Below are 10,543 nucleotides of genomic sequence, written 5' to 3' on the forward strand. Positions count from 1 at the left end.
GTGTGAGAGAGAGAGAGAGAGATTAGGGAGGAGGACAATTTTTTCCATAGGGGACATCCGGTTCAGCTTTTGTGTGTTATTCAGCCTTTTAGCACGTCATACACAAGCAATAGAGGCGCTGAGGAAATCTATTGAATCTCTTCCTGTACAGGGTGTCAATTTCTAGTTTCATTATTCTCCCTTCACTTAATTTGTGTCTACATGTATATTTTGCTGACAAAGACCAGTAATGTGATGTAATAAATGATAATTTACTACTTTAATAAATAATTGGGGAAAACACAAATTTTGCTTTATTGCTTTTGTCTTTCATCTTTTCCAATCAGGCAAATCTGGTGGCCGCCTTCGAGCAAAGTTTGCAACTGATGACAACTCGGCTACAGAGTCTGTCAATAAGCCAGGAACAAAAGGTATCAACACTTTCAAACACAAATACTCACAAACCTGAATTCCAGCTGCATTCCACAATTTTTACAGTCTTAATACGAGCATTCAGCTAAAGCAGGCAGCGTTGTGCCAGCATGGAGTGAGGTGACTTTGATCACAGCCTGCGCTGAGGAGCTGAATGTAGGTTAGAGGCCCAGGCTGCAGTCCCACAGGCTGACTTAGTGTGAGGAGAGGATCACTGAAAATAACCTTCACCTGCACGTGCACTCACACCAAACATCACATTCCTGCATTCTTCAGCCTTTGAATCTGTTTTGCTGTGAATAAATTGATCTGCGCTTCAGGCAGTGTTTAGTGCGTACATAAATGTGAGGAGTCTCTCTCAGTGCTTCATGCCTTGCTGCTCCCACTGAAAGACCCGTCTAGACCGCTCCAGAAAAAAGTCTTTGTTGTTTGAGCCAGCGCACTGACCTGTGCAGCTTAGCCTGGAGCTGATGCTCTTTAACTTTGACGAGATTGGCCGGGCGGCTCTATTTAGAGTGGAGTGGAATCAATTTTACCACACAATAAGCACCAAAGAGAGACTCGGTTGTTCTGGACTCTTTGTCCTTTTGACCTGTTAATATCGTGAGGACAATCAAGCCCACCAGATTTACGAGCTTGTGTGGTGGGTTTGAGTTGTTGTGCTTAACTAAAACATCAGACCATACTTCTCCTTCCAGAAATGTAGGAATGTATCCATTTTTATTTTAGAAATGGTAAAAAACGGTAATAAATTGAATACAAAATGTAGATTTCCCAAATAAGCCAAACCATTATTTCCAAATCAAAATCATTATTTTTGGTGTAGTTCAATACTACATTGCTATGGTCTAAGTGCAATATAAATTGTTTGCAAAACTGTGTAAAAGAAATTTTGAAAAATATAATAATACCAGTGTTGGATTTTATTTATATATATAACAATGAGTCAACACAATAATGAGTCAACAAGAATAAGAATAAAGAGACATAGTAGCACTGACCTGAGATGAGCATGAATTAGGTAATTATGTGTGAAGTGGAGATGAACTATTCGTTTATTACAGGAATAATTAGCAGGTCATTTGCATGTGTTTTTTACTGCCTATATACTCTATCGTAGAAAAAAACAAACAACTATGATAAGTGAACCCATTTTATTTATATAGAACTTTACAGAGTTTTAAAAAAAAGAAATCCATACTCTGAAAATAAACACACATTAATAAAAAAATGAAAAGCAGCTCTAAAAAGGTGAGTTTTGTGATTTGAACATGGACAGATCGGTGCAGTCGCAGATGTGTTTGGGGAGAGAGTTCCAGAGGGAGGGGGCAGCTATGGAGAAGGCTCTGTCACCCCAGGTCTGGCGCTTGGTCCTGAGAGGTGGAGACAGAAGGTTGGCGTCAGAGGAGCGGAGGCTGCGGTAAGGAGTGTGGAGGTGGAGCAGGTCAGTGAGATAGGACGTTGGTAGGTATGGTTATGGACGGCTTTGTGAGTGAGTAGACAGAGTTTGAATTGTATCTGCCGTGGGACAGGGAGCCAGTGGAGGTTCTGGAGGACAGGGGCGATGTGGTCTCAGGGGCACGAACGGGTGAGCAGACAAGCAAAAGAGTTGTGGATGTACTGGAGTTAAATAGGACTTTGGATGATGTACCGTAAAGAATGCTATTGCACTTGTCAATTTGGGATGTGATAAAAGCATGGATTAAAGTTTCAGGAGCAGAGTGATGGGTGTAGACAAGCTATGTTCTTTTGATGAAAAAAAAGGCAGTCCAAGTGATTTATTTGACATGGTGTTTGAAGGAGAAGTTGCTGTCAAAAGTAACTCAGGTTATGGATGTGATGGGAGGGAGACAGAGTGGAGTTATTGATGGTGAGGCTTAAGTTGTGTCAAAGTTAAGTTCGAGGAAGTTGGTTTGTATGATGAAAAATGTAAACCAGTCTGCTGCTTAAAAAAAATGGTGAAGCTTTCACACAGCTCTGAGCTCAGAAGAAAACTGGTCTATCCCAACTCAAGTCACTAACATTTCTAAATTTGTGTGCGTGCAGGACACAGAGCTGGTAGAGCTGAGGGAGACCATTGAGGCTCTGAAGGCCAGGAATGATGAAGCCCAGGCTGTCATACAAGGAGCCTTAAACACCCCGGATAATACGAAAGGTTTGAAGATAGACCAGTTGATCTTTGTGTTTTCTTCTGTCTCTCTGCACAACTGACTGTGTCCCTGCACATTTGCCTCTTTTGATGTTGACTTTTCCCATTTACCAGATGTGCGGATTCGACGTCAGAACTCATGTGAGAGCATCTCCAGTCTCAATAGCCTGACCAGTATGTCCAGGGTGGGCAGCTTCAAGGACCAAGATGCCAAGAAAAAGAAGAAAAAGAGCTGGGTAAGAACACAAGCTGCATGCGAGGCAATGTTTTAGTTCTCACAACCTGGTGTTGGTCTATGCTCAGTTCATTTTCCCTAGTGAAAATGAAATATGAGTAAGTATGACCAGTCTCTCCCTCCTCTGTCTTGTGTTATCTTTCTGTTATAGGTTGTTGAGGCAAGTGTAATCAATTTGTCTCTATAAAGTCTCTATAATTTCACACAGGTCCTTCATAGCATTATTGACACTACAACGCAATTCTCAAGTACCCTCCATCTCTGCACATTGACCTCCTAAACTACTGATTGTCTGCCTGTTCTGTGAATATTACATTTGAATGGATGGCTGCAATTCAGTTAGAGTGGCAATTAGCAGACATGATTGAAAGTGGAGTTCTCAGTTTAATCATCAAAATGTAATATTTGCAGTTTCTCGTCATTTACATCATGCTCCATATTGTGTATTTTGTCTTTCATTCAAATGTTGTACAACCTCACCAAATATTCCTTACTGAACCAACAGCAGGGTATTAAATCTGCAAAAACAAGCTCTGACTACAACTTTGACCTATTTGCAGAAAATGAGTGGAAGCCAATCCTTTTGGGAAATGCACTTATTTGTTTTCTTGCCAGAAGTTGATACTACTCTGTCTGTTCAATAAATATTAGCATTTAGCTTAGCATATAGGGGCGGACAACTAGCCTGGCTCAGTCGTAAGGTAACAAAATTTACCTACCAGCACGTTTGTTTAATCCTAACAAAATTAAAATGTTAAAACAACAAGTTGGGGTTCTGGGGCTAAGTGTGTTGTAACTATTTCTTGGCTGGGTACAATAACTTTCTGAGTCTACACTCGTTGCCTAGTAACCTCACAGTTATGACAGTACACCAAGAAGTGTGTAAGTGAGCTTTAGAGGTACTGGTAGACACATCCCTCTCATTCACAGCAATAAAGTGAATAAGCATTTCCCGGGATAACAAATCACTCCTTTAATGATTAGCATGTATCAGATTAACAATCCTAACACCTCCTTCTTTTTTGTCTTTGGAATATTGGTTAAATTGTCTGTCTCTCCCTCTTTCTCCCTGGTCCTCTCCATCTGTGCAGCTGAGGAGCTCCTTCAACAAGGCGTTCAGCATTAAGAAAGGCTCAAAAACATACTCAGACATCGAGGAAATCGCCACCCCAGACTCCTCAGCTCCCAACTCTCCAAAAATGCTGCACGAGGGAGGAGAAGAGGAGGAAGAAAAACAGCCCTCTTCCCTCAAAACATCGGCCTCCGCCACCTCTTCTGTGTGAGTACACAAACACCTTGCTCCATCTCTCAGCTCAATAGTGAGATAACCAGTTTAACCTTCATGGGTGTCTTGCCCTGATGAGTGCATCTTGTTCCCTCCAGGATCATGGAGACTACAGAAGAGGGAGACAATGAGGAAACGGCGGTATCAGACTTGCGCTCAGAACTCTGGGTGAAAGAGAGAGAACTGACAGACATCCGACTGGAGGCCTTAAGCTCTGCACATCAGCTGGAGCAGCTTCGAGAAGCAATGAACAGCATGCAGGTTTGTTTTGCCTGTGCATGTTCACTAACATATTTACCTGAAACTGAAGTATAAATGGTGCTTCTGTGTGTAAATATAAGTCAATATTGAAGTTTTTTTCTTGTTATGTCCTAGTCAACAGTGGAGAACTTGAAGGCAGAGAACGACCATTTGAAAACAGGCTCTGGTCCCACCTCTTCCACTTCCCAGCCTTCAGGCCTGGCCTCTCTCCTGGGGCCCTCACTGCGGCAGCCGATGAGCATGTCCCTCACCAAGTCATTCAGCCTCAGTCTGAATGATTGTAAAGATCCAGGTAAGAGACACACAGAATTTCACCTATTTTCAGCTCAGGCACAGTACTGAATAAAACTTATATTTCTTATATGACTTTCATCCTTTTTTTTTCTTCTCTCTTACAGACGTATTTCCAGCTGACACGTTAAGTATGTCTTCCCAGAGGGAAGAGGTGTGCGCACGAGTGCTTGTCCGCATTGGAGATCAAGCAGAGGTACACACACAAAACTTAATAATAATAATAATCGACACAGCATCCATTGATATCAACAGCTTTATATCAAACAGCTGGGAGATAGTGCACTCTTTCCCCTTCTCTGTCTCTTTAGGACAGTAAGCAGCAGCAGGAGTTCTACCTGGGCTTAGTGCTGGTCAGTTCGAGAACTGACTGGTCCGGTCTCGACTCTCTAATAGCTAAGACCTTCAAGGTAAGTCACTGTCCCTTTTCACCGTGTAAACTTTTCATATTTATAATTTTATTTATTTTTATTAGATAGTATTATTATTAGATTAGTGGTTCTAACAAATAGGATGGCTGTGATTTGATAGATCACTCCTTACTTCTTTTTGTTTGTCGCCAGGACTACCTAACTCAAGTGGACCCGACTGCCAGCCTGGGTCTGTCCTGTGATTCGCTGCACATGTACCAGCTGACCCAGGGAGGCCAGAGGGTGATAGGAGGGGAAAAACCTCAAGCCTCACCTTATCGTTGTCTTAGCAGTGGTTCAGCTCGAATACTTGTCACTTTGAAAGGTTAGTGAGTGTCCTCACTATATTGATAGATGTGCTTAAAATCGTATATAGTCCATTTTCATTTGAATTAATTTCCTACCCTCTAAGCAAAGGCTGATCTCAGTTCATTTTGGTACAATGTAAAACTCATCTTTGAGAGAGTACACATTGTTTGTAAATAAAGTGCTAAAATATTTTCCTGTTTTTCACATACCATATTTACAAGTATTTAATAATAAATACAATATAAGTCCAATTGCTTCCCCTCTCTGCCCTGTGTATGCTTCTCTCTAGGTCTCAGAGAAAAATGTGTTGACTCACTGGTGTTTGAGACTTTGATCCCAAAGCCGATGATGCTGCACTACATCAGCTTGCTGCTGAAGCACAGGCGTCTGGTTCTGTCTGGGCCCAGCGGGACAGGAAAGACTTACCTGGCTCAGCGTCTGGCCCACTACCTCCTGCAGCGCAGCCGGACGGACTTGTCCGAGGCTGACCATGAGACCTGTCTACTCGGTTGCAGCACTGCCGTCACCTTCAACATGCATCGTCAGTCACAGAAGGTGACACAAGACTTTGTATTTTTGTATTTTTTATGGATTTCTACACACAGACAATTTTATTGAACCTGTCTTCGCTTTCACAGGAGTTGCAGTTGTACCTGTCCGACCTAGCCAATCATATAGACAGAGATAGTGGAGGAGAAGTGCCACTGGTTGTTATCATAGATGACATCAGTGACTCAGCAGCCACCACTGAGCTTGTTAACGGAGCACTCACCTGCAAGTATCACAAATGGTATGTCACTTTAATCAGTTACGGTATTTCACTGAAGAGTTGAAATAAGATTGCATTGAGTTACATAATTTCCTCTGTTGATGTTTCAGTCCTTACATCATTGGGACAACCAATCAGCCTGTGAAGATGACATCGAACCACAGTCTGCACCTTAGCTTCAGGTGAGCACAAAGCCAGAACATGTTTACAATTCCTCCTCTTACTTTGATGCACTGTTAATTACAAAATGAAAGTATCATATACAGTCGGTAAAAGTAACATTGACCCTATGACCATAGGATGGTAATGTTCTCCAACAACGTGGAACCAGCTAACGGGTTCCTGCTGAGGTACCTGCACCGTAAAGCTGTGGAAGCCTACCAGGATAAGGAGCAGGACGCAGCACGCCACCAGGCTCTCCTCCGCGTATTGGACTGGATCCCTCAGCTCTGGTACCACCTCCACACGTTCTTGGAGAAACATGGCACTTCTGACTTCCTCATAGGTGAGAGACAGTGGCCGGTTAAGGCAGAAGCCGGGAGGAGGGGGATAATTGGATCTAGAACAGGAAATATATTAACATGACAATTTCTCCCTCAGGTCCTTGCTTCTTTCTGTCATGCCCAGTATCAGTGGCAGAGTTCAGGCAGTGGTTCATTGACCTGTGGAACCACTCCATCATACCGTACCTGCAGGAGGGAGCCAAAGATGGCATCAAGGTGAACACACATACAGTCATCCTCCAAAGTGTAACATAAGTGCAAACAACAACAAGACATTCATTACTGTACCTCTTCGTCTATCTGTTCTCTCAGGTGCACGGGCAGAAGGCAGTATGGGAGGATCCAGTGGAGTGGGTGAGAGGGACTCTCCCTTGGCCCAATGCACAGCAGGACCAGTCCAGGCTCTTTCATCTACCTCCCCCCAGCATAGGTCCACCCAGTGAGGAAAAGAAGCCCACCAAAGATACACCTCCACCCAGCACATTGGAGTCAGACCCACTGGTGAGAGTTAAGTTTTTGTAAAGATGTGGTACTATTTAAGGGTCAGATATCAGTTAATTAGTCCATCAACAAGAAATTAACTGGAAAATATATACTTGATAATAGAATAGGGGGTTCTTTTTTATTTTTATTAAGGTTTTGTTGGTGTTTTATAGGCATTATCAGTCAAATTAAGTTCTTATTTTTTAAAAGACTACACTAAGGTTTTGCAAGTTAAATAAAAGAAAAGCAACACAGCCGAAAATTTGCATTCCAATCTTTTTCAGACATCAGCACTCAACATGTGTCAAAAGAGTAATTCATCAGAATTAATTAAGAATTTAGCACTTATTGCAAATCAGATGAACTGTGGCTGGGCTCATTTGCGTACCGTGATGAAATAAAAAAAAATATCAAGGATGAAAATGTTGCTCCCTTTTGACAGGTTTATTAAATATTTCACTAAACCTTGGCTGTTACTAGTCTCTCAGATGTGAGAATTCACTTTTTCTGTTTTATATCAATTTGAATTTACATTTAGTTAAGTTTAGTTTTGTTTCTTAGTTGCCATTTTGACTAAGAGGCATTTGAAGACATAACTCTGTTTACATGTCTGTTAATCTGTCTTTCGCTCTTCTTCTGCCATCCAGATGGCCATGCTGTTGAAACTCCAGGAATCGGCCAACTACATAGAGTCTCCAGAGCGGGAAAGCTGTTTGGACCCCACTCTGCAGGCTACACTCTGAGAACAACATGCAACTGTTGGTCAAGCTTTGGAACTATAGACTCTATATCATAACACACGGAGCGGGTGCAGTCCCAATGAGACTTAAAAGACTCAATAATTAACTGTGTGCTCAGTGAGCAGCTACAAGGCTAACTGTAAAGGATCTATAGAGAGAGTGATTATGGACGAAGGGCTTGCTCTGCTCTGCTATCAGAAAGACAATTAAACTGCTTTCATTGGAAGCTGTGATGATCATGTTAGTGTTCCAGATGGGTTGTTGTTGAATCTGCAAGTGCATGGTAACCGGAATAGTATGATGCAAAATATTACCTATAATCCTATTGATCAAGACCCATTCTTTTCTTTTGATTTTTTTACTGCCACAACTTTCACCACAAACTATCGGTGCTTACTGTTACTGGTTTTCTTTGAAGGCTTCATTTCACAAAGAAATTCACCTCAGAAGTAACTCTGATGTCTTCAAAAGTAGGAGCATCACTCGACATCAGCCAAAAATGCACTTTATTTTGTACTTGTGGTAATTGGATTTTAGGAGGCTGTGTCAGTAACTGTGTATCAAATGGTAATCATGCAGTTTATTAGTAATTCCTCTAGATGGCAGCATCTACTCCTTCCGCAGTTCTCTCCCGGTGTGCTTTCCGACTTATCAAAGGTGCTCGGTAGAATATGACACGCTCACCATAACACATAACTCTATGAAAATGGCCTTGAATTACTCTTTTTCTTTTCAGTTCAGCCATTAACATAATGGTGTCATTGAGTGATTGAATATTAGAACTGTGAAGCTGTAAGAGTAACATGCATGGGTGAATAATGAATGCAAAAAAAGAACCGGTTTTAGGGTCAGTCTGTGAAAAAAATGTCATCATCGGTGGACTCCATCCGGTAGTATCCACTGCTTTCCTCTAGTAACATACTGATATAAACACAGAATCTGAAATTGACTCTAGTCAACTTACTGTATTGTAAACACACAGAAAAAAACTGCTTGTTTATCTAGACTGTCCAAATGGCCTACCATTTCTGGCTATGCTTGCATATATTCTGTACATGGATATCGGTTTTAAAACACAAATTTCTCTGGTTATAGACGAGGATACAGCTTTGAAAATGTTGATTTTGTAGGATTTTATACTGAGTCATGTTCAACAATCATCTGTACACAGCAGCTCATGCCTGCAGTATACCTAACATGCAATTGTCGACAGTGGCGTTACACTTCTGTCATTTGTCACTGTTTTGAGCATACATCATCCCACAAGGAGAAGTGGAGAAACAAACTGCCATCAAGTGATAAGAATGTGTACAAAAAAACATTTTCCTTCCCCATTGCATTTGCTCTTTATATCTTTGATAACATCGCTTTTTTCAAAATGTAGGACTCAGTTTCCTTCTCTTGCATTGTTTCAAGAGTTACCGTAACAGTAAGGGATGGGGGTAAGAAAGGTTGAAACTCATTGTGTCAAGTGGCTTCCTCCTGTTTCTTTTCTTTGTTTGTTTGCACATGATATATGTTAGAGTACTAGATTACAGAGAGTATTTATTGCTCACATCTGGACTGTTGTGATGAAAGAAGAATGCATAAAAAGATGTCTAAGGGGAGGTAACTGTAGGTAGTAGAGATATTCTTAAACCTCTCAGCCCTGTGCCCCTTTGACCCTGAAGTACCTCAGACTGCCATATCTTGTCCTGATGTTACTCTACTTTCCAGTAGGGTGCTGGTGTAAAGTAGAGACATGATGCCTAAGTCTATCAGTGCCTAAAACACAATTTGGCCTAAAGCTGCTTTCAAGGTGCTTTAATCTTCCACACGGAAGATTCTCTCTATTTAGAGGAAACATCATCACTTCCTCTTACCTACTCTGTCACTTTAACGTCACCACCTTGATGCCCAGATCTTGGTGGAGAGTGGGTTATCGATTTTAACCTTCGGCATGGTGACAAGCTGTTAGTTAAGATGATGTGTGTGTGTTTTTGTCTGTGTGTGTGTGTGTGTGTGTGTTTTGTTTGTCAGGCAGCGCTGCAATAGATGAGAATGTGTATCATGACTGGGCTGCTTGCATGCAGTTTGACACCATTTTAAACTTAAAAAATTCAACATCTTTGTGGAATTGCCTGAGAGTTTGGAAGCAGTGTAAGAACAGATAGCCTGGAGATGTATTATGGATGCATGTAGCCCTGAAATGCTCCTAAAGTTTTGTTTTATTGGACCTAACACACTTAACCCTATCATACAAGCGAATTTTATTAACTGGATATTTTTCTTTTTTCACATTGTTTTTAAGAGCAGACATTTGTTTTTCTTATGCAAATATTTGTAAAGGTTTCTTTCTCTTTTGTACATGACATCACTATTGTAAACACTGTAAATAGTGCATCTGCGACAACAATCACTAAAATGTGTAGAGATCTAAGAGAAGGCATGGCCCCTGTATGCAGAAAACGGCATCCTCGTTGTTTTTATTGTCTTCCTCCAGTGGGAAGCAGCACTTGGCTAAAAAGGGGTCCTAATAATGGTTGTATGGCATGTCTCTATAATCACATCGAATCCCATGTCTAACAATGGACACAATAAAGTCATGCCATTCGTCACATCACTACCTGTCTTGGCTGTATTTACACGATGATATCCACTAGGGGACGCTAATACTCCTGTATACCAAATTATCCGTTGCGCTTTTTGCACACGCAA

The 10,543-nt window shown here is 41.4% G+C and overlaps 1 protein-coding gene across 7 annotated transcripts in view; it reads left to right on the forward strand.

The window, feature by feature from the left end:
- The window catches only part of LOC117947620 (neuron navigator 1-like), an 85,799-nt gene extending 75,351 nt beyond the window's left edge, over positions 1-10,448 (forward strand). For 4 of the 7 annotated variants that reach the window (XM_034876711.1, XM_034876714.1, XM_034876713.1 and 1 more), the window contains 17 exons: positions 327-410; positions 1,691-1,831; positions 2,458-2,566; positions 2,675-2,796; positions 3,887-4,074; positions 4,179-4,341; positions 4,456-4,633; positions 4,740-4,828; positions 4,944-5,042; positions 5,196-5,367; positions 5,641-5,906; positions 5,990-6,141; positions 6,231-6,302; positions 6,420-6,625; positions 6,721-6,839; positions 6,936-7,124; positions 7,754-10,448. In XM_034876711.1, the coding sequence (XP_034732602.1) occupies positions 327-410; positions 1,691-1,831; positions 2,458-2,566; positions 2,675-2,796; positions 3,887-4,074; positions 4,179-4,341; positions 4,456-4,633; positions 4,740-4,828; positions 4,944-5,042; positions 5,196-5,367; positions 5,641-5,906; positions 5,990-6,141; positions 6,231-6,302; positions 6,420-6,625; positions 6,721-6,839; positions 6,936-7,124; positions 7,754-7,849 (2,445 nt within the window). In that variant the 3' untranslated portion in view covers positions 7,850-10,448. The remainder of the gene's footprint in view (positions 1-326; positions 411-1,690; positions 1,832-2,457; positions 2,567-2,674; positions 2,797-3,886; positions 4,075-4,178; positions 4,342-4,455; positions 4,634-4,739; positions 4,829-4,943; positions 5,043-5,195; positions 5,368-5,640; positions 5,907-5,989; positions 6,142-6,230; positions 6,303-6,419; positions 6,626-6,720; positions 6,840-6,935; positions 7,125-7,753) is intronic. The other 3 variants (XM_034876716.1, XM_034876718.1, XM_034876717.1) reach the window with 1 other exon arrangement.
- The last annotated feature ends 95 nt before the right edge of the window (positions 10,449-10,543 follow it).

This window comes from Etheostoma cragini, chromosome 7 (genome assembly GCF_013103735.1).
Source record: "Etheostoma cragini isolate CJK2018 chromosome 7, CSU_Ecrag_1.0, whole genome shotgun sequence".
Lineage (NCBI taxonomy): Eukaryota > Metazoa > Chordata > Actinopteri > Perciformes > Percidae > Etheostoma > Etheostoma cragini.